Genomic DNA, 18084 nt, shown 5'->3' with positions numbered 1-18084 from the left:
CTTGTCATACAGTCCATGCTGTTGCTGATCTTGCCAGAAGCAGTTGTCCCTTTTAGATTTATTTTTATTATACTAGAAACGCTTTCTTGCATACCTGTAGATGTGTGGGGCCACTTTGACATAAAGATATAACTTATCTACCTTTTCTGTGCAGGATCTTTATGATGAGGACGATGAGGTTAGGAAGCCCAAGAAGGCGCGGAGGAAAATGATCCGAACCACCTCCATGACCAGGGTTAGTCGCCTCCCTCCTCTGCCACATGGACCTTTTATGCTCGCCAATCATTGACGATGAGAATAACTCCAGACCTATGTTTGCTGTAGTACAAGCTTTTAAGAGAAAGTACACTGTGTTCCATTTCTTCAAGCCATTAGGACGATGTGGATGAGCATGTAAATGAACACTGTGGGTTCACTGGACTGATTCTAATGGTCTTTACATAGAGTGGCTGTGAATGAGTAATCCAGTGGACAGTTACTGGGAGAAGTGATAAGCCTGAGCCCAGCTGTTATGCTGTAATCATGACAGCGATTTCCTGTCAGGGACATCTTTTTTATCATAATTTAATGGGTTTTTTTTTTTTTTTCTATTACAGCAACCTAACTTCAAGCAGAAGTTTGTGGCCTTACTAAAGAGGTTCAAGGTGACGGATGAGGTGAGTTGCGGAAAGGATAATTGCCTCCGTTTTGATTGACACCCAGGAGATCTTGTTCAATGTCAAAAGCAAACCGTGTGGCGAAATTTAGTGCAGCCGCCTGGAATTTCTCTGTCCTTCTGTTGAAGCCTTTAGTGAAATGTATCAGTTTTTGAATTGCCCTCAGGAGAGGAGAAAATAATGTCGGTATTGACTGTCCAAACAGCATATTGCTGCATGACTGCTAATGTAGGAGAACTGCCTGTGAAGGTACAAGCATCATTATAATCCCAGGCTGCATTACCTCTCTGCCCGTGGGTGCATGATTCATACATTGCCATTAGTTACAATTCATATGCAGAATCCATTAGCAGCGTTATTCTTTACCGTTTAATCTAATGATAAATAGAGGCTCACTTCTGTCCTATTTAGGCTTGTGTTAATAAATGTCTCTGGATTCTACATGAAAGCTTGTAATCAGGTCGTCAGCAGGACGTCGAACCATTTGTGAGCAACAACTCTGAGACATCCATTAGTACATAATCTGTGTTGGGTCACTGTAAAAATAATAATTACCACTGAACTGTGAAACCTAGAGGAGTGACCATTTCTCCTCCTTTACTTACGTCAGAAACACTCCCGAGAGCACATCAGCAACGATTATTCTAAGCTGTAGTGTGTAGTTTTCCAGACTGAATGGGGATTTGCTCTTCCTTTCCCCTCATCCCTCCAGATTTATATTTACTTGAAACAATCAGCACCAAGAGACCTGTGTAAGTGATTTAACCCAATGATGCCGGCAGGCCTCGGGAGTTGTGCTCTGCTGGATGGTTCTGGAAGCTCCAGGTGGCTGGATGATCTTTTATCACATTCCCTGTCTCTAATCCCCTCCTTGTGGCTGGGCAGTGTGCAGGGCTACAGCTCTATAAATACATAGCCAGGAGGAGGAGAGGGGACAGACTGTGTTTATCTGCTCCCTGCCAGCTCCTGCACTTATGGAGTGGCATTAATCACCTGATTAGTCCACAAGCCTGGCTGTGTGCAGAACCCATGATATACATCCCCACTGTGCAGCTGGCACATCAAGGCTTAGCACCTTAGCTCTCCTCTAGCACTCACTTACCTTTTAATTGGCCTGCTTAGGACCAAGGCAGGGCTGTATTTATAGCATACATTTTCTATTTTTTTTTTGCAACCATCAGTGCTTTTGTTCATTCTTTTAGCTCCATTAGTCCAGCTGTGAAAGTGATTAGCTAATGCACAGCACCAGTCACTCCCTACACTTCTTTAATCCATGGCCATAATTACAAATCCCTGATTACAGTGCACTGATGTATTGACAATGTGTCTGTCCTGCACGACAGGTCTTGGATTCTGACCCTGTGGACCAGACCCAAGAGGTGGAGGAGGATCTGGACTTGCTTTACGACAGTCTGGAAGTGTACAACCAGAGTGACAGCGGGCCAGAGATGGAGGACAATGAGAGCGTCCTGAGTACGCCCAAGCCAAAACTCAAGTATGTCTGCACTCTAGCCCTCTAGCTTCATACTTTTAAATCATTTCACTCATTTGTGTCTTTTTAGTAGTTTAGAAGCAGTTAACTGTATTTTTTCCAAGTTGTTTATTTTCTCAAATTCAAATCTTTGTTTCTGTTTTCAGGCCGTTCTTTGAAGGGATGTCCCACTCCAGCTCCCAGACAGAAATTGGAAGCATACACAGCCAAAAAAGCCAACAGAGAGAGCTGTCATGTCTTGTAAGTTGATCACCAGGAACTCTGTTTGGCCCCTGATGCCTTTCAACTCCACTTTACCCATAAAGTTCTGCTTCTTGATTGCAGGGAAGGCTCTTTTTGTAAACAGTGTTATGTAAAGGAATTGCCTCTGGGCAGTGTAAAAATGTCTGGCAGCCGTCTGCACTTATTGTGGTTCAGGGATTCCCAAGGTTCATGATACTACAGTCAAGATATTCTGAGCATGTGTGCTATGCAGCCCACCAACTCCCATCTACGTAAAACAGGACGAGGTCTGGTCCTTACCCTATTCACCCCTATAGCTCTCCAGTATTTATAGCGGCTGACACTGAATGACCCCTCCACCACCATCAACATACACACAGACACAACTATGCTCCCATGCTCAGCGAGAAGATTGGATGTAGCAATCCCTGAACTCCTACTCAGAAATTTATAGCCCATTGGAAGCAGCAAGGGCAGAAAGAGAGAGACATGTTGAGTCTGATGGTGAGAGAGGGAGTGCTGTTTATAAATATCTGGGAATCCATTTTAGCCCGTAATAAAACCGCCTGGAGCATTTCAGACTGCTATAGCCCTCCATTTCGCTCAATAAATGTCTCCAGTTGAACTTCATAAACATGTCTTGGAGGCAAAATGGAAAGTCTTTGATCTAATATGAAAATGAATTAAACTAGATGTTACAAGATGCACTTAAACACATTGAATCGCATAAATTTGAGAGCACAGATGCGTCTCTTATGCCTATGGAGTTTATGTATTGGTTCGCAGCTGTAGAGAAACCTATATAGGCTTTTAGAGATATTTATACGCGCTAGCTCTGTCACTGTCACTGAGCTCGATGGCGCGGCGGCACCGCTGTCAAATTGCTCAGTTAAAGATCCTCAGAGTGGTCAATCTTGACAGGAAGTAGACGGAGCACCCCCATTTGCAGCTATGCGATTTTGTCATTTATATTAACCAGAGAGGTGACCTCCATGTTTTAAATGTTCTACTGTGTGTGTGTTTACCCTGCAGAGTGGAGACTTTCTGACTGTGGACAGATGCAAAGTGCAAGGGGCCCGGTATCAAGATGACAGCATCACAGATACAACCGCTGGGGTATGTTTTTGGGACAGCAGTAGTTTTTCTTTTCTTTCACCACATTCCCCTCGAGCGTTTCTTTCTCAGATTTCTCCTTTCCCTCTCCACTTGAGTGCCCTTTCCTCCCATGGGTCTTAGTTGTTTTCCAAGAAAAAAAAGCAGAGCGAATGGGAGTATGCAAGGGCAGGCAAACCAAACAGCACAGTCATCCATTATGGATCAGTGGAGCAGACAAGTCAGCCCCATGCTGGATAGGTCTCGACTGATGAGGATCGAAAGAGAGGTGTTTGTGTTATTTGTTGTCTTTGCGCTGTCGGGTCGGTCTAACCTTGCTCATCCAACCCCGGCTCCCCCTCTGAGCAGCAGGCAGCCGGCTCGGCTCACTGCTCCACTAACCCAGTTCAAACTGAATATCTGAGCTGCAGGATCGCATCATTATCTCCAGCCTCAACACCTCAGCTCCTACCGTGCCTCCACTCTTTCAACTCTTATCCTTAAAATGCTGGCTGCAGAAGCTCCACACAATTTAGCTGACGTCTGAGAAAGAACCTGGTGGAGATGCAACGGACATGACAGCGTCGGTGTGTTGTATGAAAAACACCAGCACTGTCTTCTTCCAGTCCTTTTGGCTCAACTTTCCTCCCCCTCTTTTGGTTCAGGAGCCAGAGACAGATGACAATGGGCCAGGGCCGGGGGAGGTGAGCAACTGGGATGTCAACACTGAACGGATGACTAGCACTGTTGGCAAGCTCTGCAAGACGGAGTCTCAAAACCACATGTCTCCCAGGTAAACCACTCGTCACTACATCTGGAAACATGGACACAGTCATGTTATGTATGTACATGAGTACATGAACTGTTTTGTTAACTCCCGAGTCTCTTTCCTTAGGTTCCTTGCTGTGTCTATCATGTATTTTGAGCTCCTTGTCACATTCTCTCCTCAGTAAAATGGAAAACAAGATGCAGAGGCGTCCTCGCAGCACCTCCATGAAAGACAGACAGAACTCCAAGGCCCAGAGTGACAGGACCAGCAGCATGGAGAGCGAGTGCTCCCCTGACTCACGACTCATAGCGCAGGTGGCAACCCACGGATGTGTTATCAAGCTTCACATCTGTTCTTTTAAAAGGCTTTTAGTTCGTCGTGTCAGTGTCTGATTCTGCGTCTCCTTTTGTCTCAAAGGTTCCCCGGAAGTCTGTATATGATCAGCTGAACCAGATCCTCATCTCTGACGAACGCCTACCAGAGAGCATCATCCTCATCAATACCATGGAATGGCAAGGACAGGTATGTTCTTTTTAAAACATAACACGGCAGTCATAAACTCCCCTACCCTCATTTCTTCATATATACAGGAGAAGCACTTGCTTGTGCAGAATTTTCTAGCCATGCTACAAGCTTGTCCTGCCATTACTGTATAAAGAAGAAAATACCAAAACATATATTGTTCAGAGGGCGGACACTGTGTGTACCCTGGTAGCATGTTTTTCCTGCTTTCTCCCCAACCCAGTCAACCGTGCCTCCTTTATGTCCATGAGCTCATCGTGTCCCTCTCATGTGTGTTTCTGTGCAGTATGTAGCCGAGTTGCTCCATGAACAGGCCCAGCCCATTGTGTCCACCTGCTCTGCTGCCGATGTTCAGGCTGCCTTCAACACCATCGTTACTCGCATCCAGAGATTGTGAGTCGCATACATACATACTACATACATGCCTACATACACAGGGATTGAATGACAGAAGTCATTCAAGAAAGTGTGATCCTGCTGCTTGTTATCTTGGAGTCGTCCACGTCGAGCGATGTATGTTTGTGGTGGCTCACTGCCAGAGAGTTCCAGGATGCCGTCACTCACGCTGCTTGACTGCTCTCTGTCTGTGAACCCATTCTATCAAAATGCGTCTGTTTTCTTTGAAATAGCTGAAGTTCAGCCTTCTTCTCTGTTTCTTGGATCCATCTGCTCGCCTGCCTTCTCCTCAGGAAGTCATGTCAGTGGGAGACGTGGCTGTCTCAGTCTGCTATGCCGCTTCTGTTAAACCTGTTTTCTCTATAATCCATCTGAACTGCAACTTTTTCAACTCTTTCCGCACCTGCTCCTCAGTCAACCTGTTTACTCCAGCTGAGGCCATGCCATGTAGAGCCATGCTCATTTCTGATGTTAACATGCTTGCTCAGTGCTGTCACCGCTTCAGCTGGCTGCTGGGTTTTTCCTTAAATGTTGTCAGCGAGCCGTAAACACAACTTTTTAAAGCCACATATCTTCAGGTCTCGTTCTGTTTTTGGACAACCTTTAACCTCTCAAATCCTGAAGCACTAAGCTACAAAATCCTTAAAGCTGTGGCAAAATTTGGTTTAATTTGAAGAGACATGCTGAGACTTGCAAGTACCCATATGATATCATGCAGTACAATTTGGCTCTCAGAGAAGGTAAGACCGATTTTAAACAGGAAAAACCCTTTTGGGATGTAAATTTTTATTTTAGACACGCATAATTATTATCCCACGCAGCCTCTCTGACCCACATCTTTAATGATTTGGATTGCACTCTTTCTTAGTTACTCACCCGTCTCTCCCTATTTTAACCCTTGCAGCTGTAACTGCAACGCACAGACACCGCCAACGATGAAGGTGGCAGTGGCAGGAGACCAGAGTTACCTCAGCACCATCCTGAGGTTCTTTGTGGAGCAGCTGGCCAACAAGACGCCTGACTGGCTCAGTTACATACGCTTCCTGGTGATCCCCATAGGCAAGTCAGCCGGGATTAGTACCAACTCTATGGGAAATACCAGCCGAAAAAGCCTCGTGTTTTCAGCTTCAATTTATACATGAAAACTTGTTCCGTGCAGGTTCTCATCCCCTGGCGAAGTACGTGGCCTCCTTTGACAGCAAGTTCAACAACATCTTCATGGACACTGCGTGGAGGGAGCTGTTCTGCAGGACAGAACGGCCCGCCTCAGGTAGGGTGCATATCTCTGATGCGAGGGCTGCAAAGCAAGTCTGTGTGTCTAATGTTCAACCAACTTGAAAGAGAAAGAAATGAGGTCAGAGCGTGGGTCAGGGGCTGATGGATGGGGCCAAGAGATTTCTTCCGATTGCAAAAGACAGCTACAGTCTGCTCTTGTGTAGCAAAGAGCTTTACATCACGACTCCACTCCTCCGCTCTGCTGCCAGAGAACGCCATGAGGTTGTCAGAACTCTGACTCAGATATTAAAGGTTGTCAAAATGTATTGTAGTATTGAAAACAAAGACATTTCTTCTTAAAAAATGCACACGAACACAAGATCTAGTTGTCTTTTCCGCTTTCCTCGTGTATATTTTGGTTTCAGAGTTAAAGCCTATAGTCATTTTCCTTTAAAAAAAAAAAACTCATGGATTTTATAACAGTAAAATAATAAATTCTGAGATTAATCCAAGTATCTGATGTGAGGACATTTGCATTATTAATCTGGTTATTTTAGGACTGCTTTGTGGAATTAAACTTCTTTTTCTGTTTGATTTTAATATATTTTACACCCACTTGCAGTTGAACAATTATATTCTCTCTCAAACACACATCCATGTTTAAGCTTCTATTCTTCTCAATTCTCCCTTGTTCTGCCCAAACATGCCTGATACTCTTCACCCATCACCACTCCATTCATTCGTTTGATTCACTCCCCCAAAGGTGCAAGAGTCATAGTCGTACACATCATGGTGAATCACCTCAGAAGGAGCTGCAAGAGGAAAAAAGAAAAATATGTGAAAGCACTCTTGAGCTTCCGTGTATTTCCATTTAATTCTTATATCCTTGACTTTAACTGAAACCCTAGTTTGGATAGAAATGGCTGTGGGTGCTTTCTTTTGCAAGGAGAATTAGCTCCAACTAACAAGGAGTCAATAGGTCAAAAATAAATTGGTGTTAAAAATCATCCTGTTTCCACATTTCAAATCGACATTAACGCATGCCAGACTGCACGTGGCCCGTAGGCCGTCTGTGGGTCACACCATTTATCTTGTATGTCGTATGGCTGACTTCACCCACGTTCTGTTGCATTTCACATTCAGCACATCCGTCTCCTTAATTCTGTGAAATGTAAATGATTAATGTGCGGTCTTCTAGCGATCTGCTCTATGTGAAAATTAGCGCTTGCATCAATTGTCTCTCGCAGCCTGTTAGTCAGACATGAAACGGGGGGAGACATGTTAATGACCTGTCCCTCCTCTCCCTGCAGATAACATTGATGTAGCAGGACGAGTTGTTCAGTATCTGGCTGGTGCCAACGTGTCTCACCAGTTCCCCATCTCAGAAGCCATGCTCACCTACAAGCAGAAGAGGTAAAGTCACTTTAGGTCTGAGGGAACTCACCCACTGCATCTGTTTTTTTGTGTGTTTGCACGTATGTTTGTGCTCTTTGTGCTCTGTGCATGTCTCTGTCTGAATGATTTCTAACTTGGTGTCCTGATACGAATGTTCCTTTACTGTCTCTTTAGTAAAAATATGTACTAGAGCCAGTGTGGCTCCAAATGATCAGCCCATTAGGACCTCAGCACTTTAAGTGAATATCAGCCAAACTGCACGATTGACATCAAATGCATATATGCATGAAAGCATGCATCGACAGGCACATACATAAACACGCTCGACAAGTCGTTTTCACTGCATCGTTACATTTTTCATGCAGCTCTGCTCCATTTAAGGTTCACTGACCGACAGAAACGTTTGTGGTCGATTATTAGATTTGATAAAGCAGGTCTGTTTTAACAAAGTGGCACGCTCGCTCAGTCGTCTCACAGACACAGATGCACTCAGCAGACATCCGCTGCATTTTGCTTGTTTTCTCTCTGAGATTTGACCAAACCCTTCCCCTCTTTGTAACAGTTGCTTCCTATTGGTCAGAAGGTACAAGATACAACACACAGTTTTAACACTTGCATTCCTTCTTCCCCCCTTTTCCCCTTTGATTTGCATTCAAGGAAACGAAGTTTGTATTTTGATTTTTACATCAGGTATCTAATTCGACTCTTGCTTTGTTTTGCCCTCCTTATTTTTTCTCTCCTCCATTTGGCTTGACCTCCTTGCTGTGTCTAACATTTCCCTCTCCACACTCGATACTCACCGTAACTTCACTTTGCACTGTCCTGACTCGTGTCTTTTGGTTTGGTGTGACTTTGATTCTTAGTCTGTCCTCTGTGTTGTTGCTGTGAAGATTTGCCTAACAACCTCTAATTCAATCTGAAGTATTTTGAAGTGGAATGGTTTTTCTGGCTCATGCATTCACCAAGGTCAGTGTCGTCAATCAATGTTAAACGAACACAAGTCATTTAGAAGGGCTCATTAACAAATTGTCACTAAGGACTTTGGAAGATTTGAACACAAAGTGACTGGACTGGTCTTTTCTTCAGTGGTGCTATCGCGGTGCAGAATCTTTACCTTGCACAATGCAACGTCACTGAAATGTAATTGTAAAGAATACAGCACTGGCAACCAAGGTGATAAGATTGCTGGTGACTGCTGTTCTGTATCTGCACTGGAACAAGAGCCAGCAGTGTTCCTCGTCCTGTTTGCTGTGGGTGCACTCTATTTTGCGGGCTCGTGAAAAACTTGGAGAGAATCACTGACTAGGTTTGGAGCTGTAGTGCTGGTCGCTGCAAGTTAGAGGACAATTTCAGAAATAAGACTTCCTCAGCTTTTTCCCTGTCTGGTCCTTTGGTGAATTTTTTAGGCCTCCGTCCGCACTGGTGACAGCTGGAATGGGATGTCCGTCCCATTGTCATGAAAGCTGTATCAAAGTAATGCTGTAATGGGATTCTTTCAAATTTGGCACTAATATAAAAGAATTAATTGATTAGATTTTGGTGATGGACAAGGTCACAGTGACCTCACAAAACATGGTTTTGGCTGCAATGGCCCGAGGGAAGTTCCTCTGATGTGTCACAGTGATCTCCTAAAGATTTTAGCCATAGCTCAATAATTCACACAGCAACGGTGAAAGTTTTACACAAATGTTCAATACTTGTATGACTCTTGAAAAGTAGTTTTGTACTAAACCTTGGCACCAACTATCACTTGTATAGATTTAACTCTCTTATCTCACGGCTGATAAGAAAGAACCTTCTTCTTTTGGTTGTAAGGAGCAGTCCTCTCATTCATTTCATTGTAACGTGACCCCCAAGATGACCCCATTCCACCAAAGCCAGTCATGTGCCATCTCAGCTGTGATGGTACATGGTGCAGGTCATGCCACAGCCATCCTCCCTCCAGGAGTGTTCATATTCACCTTTTTCTGTTCCAGTGTTCGGTCTCACTAACATCCTCCTCTTCCTCTTCGCAGCCCTGATGAGGACTCCTGTCAGAAATTTGTGCCATTTATTGGGGTAAGAGTTGTTTTTTTTTTTGCGACACAAAGCTTCCAGACAGAATTGCTACTTCACTCTGTTTAATTTCGTTTGACACTGAAACTTTTCTTCCCCCCTCGTTACAGGTTGTGAAAGTCGGAATTGTGGAACAAAGCCTCTCAACCTCAGGTAAGAAAGGGCATTTTTAAAAGCTGTTGATGTCTGTGGTTAATGAATAGGATACAAATTCACATCAGTAAGGAGAGAATAGCCGTCCCTCTGTCAGTGCATTTATTAACTTCAGTTACATGCTTATGCCACCAGCAAAGAAACATTTTTACAGTGTGTGGTTTCACTTTGAAGCTTTGTGCGTGAGCTAACTTTCCTCCATATTTGCAGTGGACTCGGATGATGCGATGGGAGGCAACACAAGCATCCTGTCCTCCCCAACACCCCCATCGGCTGGTCCGTATGGGAAGGAGATCGGAGGCACCCCGCCACAGTCTCCCTCTGTGTCCACCGCCCTCTCTGGAGCAGGGTACGACCACATTCACACCACTTATCGACAGATACAAACACATCCTGTTATTCCTTCTTTCTGCCATGTTTTAGCACCAAGATGATGAACAATGTTTCTGATTTTCTTACATTTTGCTTCGTTAGTTCTCCATGTTCGGGCAACGAGGTGATGGGGCTGCAGGTAGATTACTGGACGTGGCAAGGCCCAGAGAAGAAGAAGGAAGGGGAGAAGAGAGACGTGGGTCTGAAGAACACACTCAAGAGTAATTTCCGTTCGCTGCAAGTTAGCCGTCTCCCCTGTGGAGGGGAGCTCACCCCTCCGCCCAGCATGGCCATGACTGTTGTTACCAAGGAGAAGAATAAGAAAGGTATGCTTGGAAAATGTGACTCACGCATGTAGAAGAGGAAAAAAATGTTGAAAACATTGTTACCTAAAAACTGGCTGTCATGAAAGCATAACGTTAACATTTTTGATATTTTGCGGGATTACGCTTTAATTTTCTTTGTTTGTAGTTTAAACTGATGAACAAAAAAGGCTCACGCACATCCAGAGTGCAACCAGGTGCTGAGTCCAGGGAGAAGAGTGTAGTTTAAACTGTCCATGCATGTGAGAGACTAGTTGGGAATAGTTCGATTTTTTTAAATAAAGAAGGATAATAATACTCCACCAGTTTAGCATTGCTTTAAATCATCTTCTCTTTACTTCATAAAACCTTCTTTCAAAACCTGGTGCATACATTGTCCACAATGCACCTTGGTAGCTGCCTTTTGGGTTTATCATGGTAGTAGCAGCTATTACAGTATAGCTTCAAGTTGTTAGCCTCAATCAGAGATGAGGAGCAGGCTTCAGGTCAGGTCAATTCCCTTTCTTATTTTAAATGTGTAGTCTTCAATAACAAGAGGAGGCCTCTAATCAGACTTCATTTCAGTCCCTCTGGAGCCACACAAGGCTGTTACCATCTTTTTACACATATGCCGCAGTACTTCCCAAGAACTGTAAACAGACTTTGAAGTGTAAAATCAGTGGAGTTCCCCTTTAAGTACAAAAGGAGAAGCGAGAGAAATGACTCACTCTCCACCTCCCTCCCTTTGCAGTGATTTTTCTCAGCAAGAAGCCCAAGGAGAAAGAGCTGGACTCTAAGAGCCAAGTGATTGATGGTATCAGCAGGTTGATCTGCACAGCCAAGCACCAGCACACCATGCTGAGAGGTAAGACGACACAGCTGAGGCTGCACTGCCACCTGGTGCCAGTGCCACACAACTCACCCACAGTCTCACACAGAAACACACACATAAATAATGAACGATGTCCTCCTCGCGCACATTCTCAAGCTGGGGATCGCGTGTTAATTGTGTTATCCATCGATTGACATTAACTGAGATCCGTTTTCTGTCCTCAGTCACTATTGACGGAGTGGAGTGGAATGATGTGAAGTTTTTCCAGCTTGCTGCCCAGTGGCCAACACATGTCAAGCACTTCCCGGTGGGAATCTTTGGTTACACTAAGCCTGTGTGACACCGGCCACCATCAACTCAACCACCACCAGACTCTCCGCTGCACTTGTCTCACCGAGAGGCTACAGAGAATTAGAGGAAAAGCCAACAGGCCCCCCCCACCCCCCCGGCAGTAATAGTTTTCCTGTGGAAATCTTACTGACTCGCAACCGTGTTCAATACACAAACTTCATGTTGTCAATTTGATGTTTTTGATGTTGATGTTGTTGGGTGTTGTTGTTGTTTTTTTACACACTACAGAAAGAACAAGTACTATTTTGTAAGATTTGTGCTACCGCCTCGGAGGTATTTTGAGGTTTTTGACAATTTGCCACACTTCGATAATGGCAGCTGTGTTTGCACTTTGTTTTTGTTAACATTTTATTATTTCTGTGAAATCCTACATTTATTGTTACTCTATTAGACAATGGAGGAGTGTGGTGGTGATGTGCAGTGGCGTGTGTGAGATTGAGACTGTGTTTGTGTTTGTTGTTGAAAGTTGGACTATTGCTGTGAATCTAGATGGAATCCTTCTCTTCTAACTCAGTGCTCACTTTTCTTACTCGTCCCTTTACTTTCTCAAAAAGGTAAATTTTTATAGTAAGGAACACAAAGTTCTTTTTTGCCTCGTCGCTTTCGAGCACACCGCGCACCGAACGCAAATCGAAAAGACAAAACAAAAGTCAAGCAAGGTATTTTTGAAGGTAGCTATAATGAATGTAGCTATGACACATTTGTAACGTGAGCAGTTCATCAAATAAGTTCATTAATGGAAGTGCTGAAGATTTTTTATCAACGCTGGTGTACATTTTAGACTGTACAGTGACATCCACGTAGAAGCAGGGTAACGTGACGTAACGCGAAACAACGCATTTCAACTCCCAGCAGCTGAATGCCAAATTTAGTTGTGACCGTGTGGGCTGTCTTTATTGTTTCGAGGTCCTGAAGAGGTGTTTTTTTAATTATTATTATTCTTCAGTTTCCCAGCTGCAGTTCCATCTGTCTCGTAACGGGGCCTTGTTGGAGTGATGTCAGGTTATAACAGCATTTATTTGGTGAACGTTGGCCACCCCATATTCAGATACGTAGATGTGACGTCTCACAGACCTGCCGTAACTTAGAAAATACTGGATTGTTCCAGATGTGCAGTGATGTGCCAAAGTCATGTTTGTTTTACAGTCTAACCACCAGAGCTCTTGGCTTGGCCAGACTTCATACTATGTTATACTTAAAATTAATATACATATATTGTATTTGTGGTCCCTGTGGAGATCAGTATTAAAAATACTGAGTTCGTTTTGATAAAAAAAAAAAGATATGAGTTTGCAGATTAGTGCTCCACATTTGGCCAAATGTCAACACAGTGAGCATTTACATGTGCACATCCTAACCAAGCAGTTACCGTTGTGTCCTTTAATACAGCTTCATTGTGGCTGGACGTGCAAGTAGAACCTAACCTAAAACATACTGATAGGTTGGTCAGTCAGTATTGTGTTCATGCGGAAAATTTCAAAAAACGAATGAGTTTGAGTCTGACTTGAAACATGCTTTGACTGTAATTGTCAAGCACAATGCAAGTATTGAATAGCTTTTAAAAATCTGATGAAAAGTGTATGGAGTCTTGCCTGATGTCCAAGTCACTGCCTATGTGTGTCTGTGTAGGTGTGCTATATGTTCAATGGTACTCCCTGAATAGTGTTATGTGGAATTTTTGCAAGAGGAAACCTTTGGACAAAGGGCCTTGTGTATGAGTTTGTTGTTGCTTTTTATAAAGTGAAGACTTACAAGCTTTGATAGGCTGGCTTTTTTAGTATTGTACATAAATATACACAAGATGTACTATTGTGAATTGCAACCCCTCCCTGCCCCCCTTCCACTAAATTGAAAGCACAAATAGCTTACCTTTACTTCTTGACATAAATACCAAATATATTTACAGAACTCATACCTATGAAGTTGACTTGTAAACACTACTAGGTATGTTATTTCTCATACATTTCCCTCACTTTGTAATGCACTTTCATGTGGTTTTATACACATTTTAGCTCAAATTGGGACACACTTTGGTTTTGAGGTGAAGTGTTAGAGGTGTTATATTTGAAATGTAAACCACTACCTATAGTCAAGAGAAGGCCGTGTTTTTTTTTCTTTCTTTTTTTTTTTTATTTAAAAAAATGACCCTTTTTCATGAGGATGCTGTTTGTTGATGGTTTCTAGCGCCCTCTTGACGTCTGAAAACCATCGCGGCTGTCTGTTACACAATGTTTTGCCACTTGATGAAAAGCTTATTTTGCAGCTACCACCATACCTGTCTGCCTGTGACTACACGGTCAAAGTTTTCTCGTCTCCAACTTTTTGAAGGATTCACTATCTTCTCTAAGTCGGGAGACCAACTAAGCCCTTATGTATTTGGAAACTTGGGCTGTGAAGTATTTGCCAAGGCAGAGTTTGAGGGAATTTGTCATGTGAGTTTGCCTTTTTAAATACTTAATAGGCACAATGACAAGTGGATTTCAATGTTTGTTTTTTTTCCCTAAATCTAGAGGTAGCATGGGGGTGTTCGACAAGGCTGGATCAATGAGCAGGCATGCCTACTTAATCACCATAATTTAGCACTGCAAACAAAACAAATTAACTCCAGCATCAGTGTTAAGGTTGTTCATCAATGGTCAGACCACAAGGATTACACCATGCCATCTCATTGCTCCTGTTACTTGAAATGCCACCCAGTGTCTTTGCACAAACCCTATTTTAAATGACATGACAGTATTTTTAAATTTACCACTAAAAATATGGGTTACTCTGCATGTTTTACTATAGATGTAAATATGTTTTGGATTTTTATATTGTTTTGTTTCTTTCCATGCTCTCACAAGCAGTTGTGTTTAATAAAATTTTTAATCTTCTGTACAAACAGTTTACCTTTATTTAGATTTTCTCTCAGAGCACAGTAAAGCCCAACATAATTTTACAAGGTGATGATAAGCAGAAGACGACAATTTCCCAGTCCCAAACAGATGCAGACTTCTCTGTGTTATTTTGCTGCGATTGAGGGCAGGTTGATGTAACTCTTCATGGAAGGCAGTGGTTTAATCTTGCGTCCTGCCCAGCCTCCTTTCCTCTGCCACAAGCCGCTCGAGGGCCGAACGCCAAACCAGCGATTGCGACCAGCTTTGCCGATGATCTCTTTGTTGTGGTCGATGTTGGAAACGCGTCCAACCGTTACCATGCAGGTCTCCAGGACCTGGAGAAGATGACATCATGAAGTTCAGAGCAGAGTCTGGTTTTAACACAGGCAGGATAATCTTAATCCAGATGACCTCACCTGAACCTGCTGCTTTGAAGGAAGCTGAACGATGGCTGTTCCGTTTACTTTGCGGAGTAAAACGCCGTTCGTGCCTGAAAATCAAGACAAAAATAGTTCAGTTTAACCTTTAAGTTAATCATCATATTTAACAGCTGCTACTATACTGTATATCCAGGTTTGCAGGGCACATGGATAACAAATGATCCATTGCCTCACAAAGTATTGCATTTCATATGTATAACTGTAACTTGTTACGCTGAATGACAAAGTCGACTACAGGAAAATGAGCGATTTTGATGAATGAATCATTAATGTGACATTTACAGGTTCTATCATTTCTTCTGCTTTAAATCACTGTGGATTGAATATGTTCAACTGTTGTTCTGCCAAAACATTGTGATTAAATGTACAGATGACAGAACTAACTCTGAAATCATGATGGACAATTTCCCCATTTAATGACATTTTACAGACTGAACTTAATGGAAAAAAGTTTACAGAGTAGTTAATTCATTAGTTGCAGCTCTGTCACACCACATTATATTAATATAATGTACAAACCCAACCAAAGCGCTATCTTACCTGCAGCACGAATGTACTCTGAACCCTTTCCTGGTTGTATCTCCAGGTTGTTCACCAGTGTCCCCACAGGAAGAGCTCCCAGTGGGTAGGCGTCGCCTTCATTGGCTAGGACTGCAAAGTGAAACAGGGATAATGTGTTAGATTAAACTAAAGGACAGACCATTATCATCAAACAGCTACTGAATCTCTGACATCATTCCAAGGTTGTAGAGGTGGATGTCATACCTGCCATGCGTCCAATAGCTCCAGATGTTTTAATGACATCTCCAACTTGCATGTTCTCTGTAGCGATGATCCATCTCTTACGGTTGCCTCCAGCTACCAGAGCAATGTCAGCAGACCTGTACACACAACACAGATTATTAGAAGATGGATACAGCAGGGAAAATAAGTATTGAACGCGTCAACATTTTTCTCAGAAAATATATTTCTAATAGAGCTATTGACATGAAATTTTCACCAGATGTCGGCAACAACCCAAGTAATGCACACATACGAAGACATGCAAACATTTATGTCCATAAATGATTAAGTAATGTGTAATAAAGTGAAATAAGTATTAAACACATGAAGAAAAGGAGATGCAAAAAGGTATAGAAAGCAAAGAAAGCAGCTGGAGTCTGTCAGTATTTAGAAAGTAACCAGTGAAAAGTTATATCAGCTGGTTTAGTCTAAATTGACGCCTATAAAAGGTTTCTCATCACCAAGGTGTCACATAATAGACATCTCATGGTGGGGAAAAGCAAAGAGCTCTCTCAAGACCTTCAGAAACTTATGTGGCAGAACATACTGATGGCATCGGTTACAGACGTGTCTGAATGCACTGTTTTATCCGTTAGTGCCGTTATCCGGAACTAAAAACAACATTTTACCATAAACTGGCCACAACCAGGTGCTCCTCAGAAGATTTCTGATTAGATAGATAGAGACTACATGTTAATATGTGTCTTGTGTGTGTACAGATGCTGATCTAACCTGCAGGGGTCATATCGCACTTCCACAACCTTCTCTTCAAAGGTCTGGGCCTCTTTGCCCGTTTCATAGCGCAGTCTCTGGAAGTCTATCCACCTGTATCTTTGTTTGTGGCCACCGCCGATGCCATGTGTCCGTATCCTCCCTGTATGACAAAGAGAAAGGCATGAGCGACTGAAAAGCCTGAATGACAAAAGCAGCAACTCATCTTTAATCAATTTCCCAATCAAATATACCAGACATTTTCATAGCTTTTCCACTTGAAATGCAAATGTATATAACCCGATACAGATTTTTTATAAATGTGTATTTACATACACCAACAGACTGTTTCACCTGTTGGTTTATCAACACAATCACTCATCCTATCCTGTCACACATACCTGAGTAATCCCGGCCCCCTGTCTTCTTCTTTCCTATTGGTCTAATGGTGTACTTCTCCCTTTTTTTCCAAAACGTCTTGTTCTGCTCCAGGGGGGCTGTGGTGAGGAATCCTCTGCACTGACTCACTAGAGAGGGCACCTGAGCTCCCAGATTAGACTGCACACCCGCCTGCTGACACAAAAAGATACATACAGGGGTTGTGTTGGTGTGGTGGTTGTGATTAACGTTAGTCAAGTGCTGTGATGTGACTGACAGAGAAGTGGACGTTTACCTGCGAGGACAGCAGAGCAGGCTGAGAGACGGTCAGGAGGCGCAGAGCTCGAGTTAGACTGGACAACGCCATGTCAATGTCCTCCTGTCACAGCAGAGCAGAGGACAGGTAGGGTTACATCTCTGACGTTTAGACCTTCACTGGGCTCGGCTACAACGTCAACACATTGACCTTATTCACAAAAATGACATTGACGACTATACGTGTGTTTCACCTGCATAAAACGGTCATAATACAGCTACACAGTCGCATACGCGTGAGCTACTACAGCTAATGTAACCAGTGTCTACGAAGTCAATTACTGGTTAATTCGGCAAAATAACATGAGTATTGTTTTGTTGTGTGCCGACAAATACACTAGCCGTTTATCTTGCGTACAGTTGGCGCTGTAACCAGGGTTATGGTAACAATAATCTTACCTTTTTATCTCACTTATTTCATCCCAAGACTCTCGTCGGCGTCCTTCACAGTCCTGCACGCTGAGTCGCACGATGATGACGTATAAGCTCAAGAGCTCCGTTCACTTCACCTTCATCCACAGTTTTCTGCTTTATTTACACGGCAGGCGCGGCACTGTTGAAGTTAAAATAGCACATTTGTATTATATTAACATCCTTGCGCTGACATCTTACAAGGTTTGTATGAACTTATGTCCTAACATAGAGAGTATTATCTGATTTAAAACTGCTTCAATTTGGCCTCTAGGTGACAGCATTGTGCCACTGTGAGTAGACGCTAGCTCTAACCTTACTGCACGGTCCATAATAATTACGTCGC

The 18084-nt window shown here is 43.1% G+C and overlaps 2 protein-coding genes across 3 annotated transcripts in view; one reads left to right on the top strand and one right to left on the bottom strand.

The window, feature by feature from the left end:
* LOC146973752 (phosphofurin acidic cluster sorting protein 2) overlaps window positions 1–13949 on the top strand; it is a 48966-nt gene extending 35017 nt beyond the window's left edge. The window contains exons 7-25 of one of the 2 annotated variants that reach the window (XM_085800642.1): window positions 155–235; window positions 597–656; window positions 2000–2151; window positions 2295–2388; window positions 3403–3486; window positions 4128–4255; window positions 4413–4545; window positions 4649–4753; window positions 5040–5146; window positions 6054–6208; window positions 6309–6419; window positions 7675–7777; window positions 8417–8449; window positions 9775–9817; window positions 9925–9967; window positions 10178–10316; window positions 10442–10665; window positions 11393–11506; window positions 11698–13949. In XM_085800642.1, coding sequence (XP_085656768.1) covers window positions 155–235; window positions 597–656; window positions 2000–2151; window positions 2295–2388; window positions 3403–3486; window positions 4128–4255; window positions 4413–4545; window positions 4649–4753; window positions 5040–5146; window positions 6054–6208; window positions 6309–6419; window positions 7675–7777; window positions 8417–8449; window positions 9775–9817; window positions 9925–9967; window positions 10178–10316; window positions 10442–10665; window positions 11393–11506; window positions 11698–11813 — 2025 coding nt within the window. In that variant the 3' untranslated portion in view covers window positions 11814–13949. The remainder of the gene's footprint in view (window positions 1–154; window positions 236–596; window positions 657–1999; window positions 2152–2294; window positions 2389–3402; window positions 3487–4127; window positions 4256–4412; window positions 4546–4648; window positions 4754–5039; window positions 5147–6053; window positions 6209–6308; window positions 6420–7674; window positions 7778–8416; window positions 8450–9774; window positions 9818–9924; window positions 9968–10177; window positions 10317–10441; window positions 10666–11392; window positions 11507–11697) is intronic. The other variant, XM_085800643.1, reaches the window with a different exon arrangement.
* A 721-nt stretch (window positions 13950–14670) lies between these two features.
* Window positions 14671–17797, bottom strand: mrpl2 (mitochondrial ribosomal protein L2). The gene is made up of 8 exons (XM_085800653.1): window positions 17727–17797; window positions 17308–17391; window positions 17036–17204; window positions 16656–16797; window positions 15906–16021; window positions 15681–15791; window positions 15117–15190; window positions 14671–15035 (listed from the first exon to the last, which is right to left on the bottom strand). Exons 2-8 carry the CDS (start codon window positions 17377–17379, stop codon window positions 14826–14828), a joined length of 894 nt encoding a protein of 297 aa, XP_085656779.1. The 5' UTR covers window positions 17380–17391; window positions 17727–17797; the 3' UTR covers window positions 14671–14825.
* Window positions 17798–18084: the final 287 nt, after the last annotated feature.

Source organism: Trachurus japonicus, chromosome 15, assembly GCF_045865225.1.
Source record: "Trachurus japonicus isolate A0001 chromosome 15, Traja_1.0".
In the NCBI taxonomy this organism is placed as follows: domain Eukaryota; kingdom Metazoa; phylum Chordata; class Actinopteri; order Carangiformes; family Carangidae; genus Trachurus; species Trachurus japonicus.
This window is presented reverse-complemented; position numbering and strand designations above follow the sequence as displayed.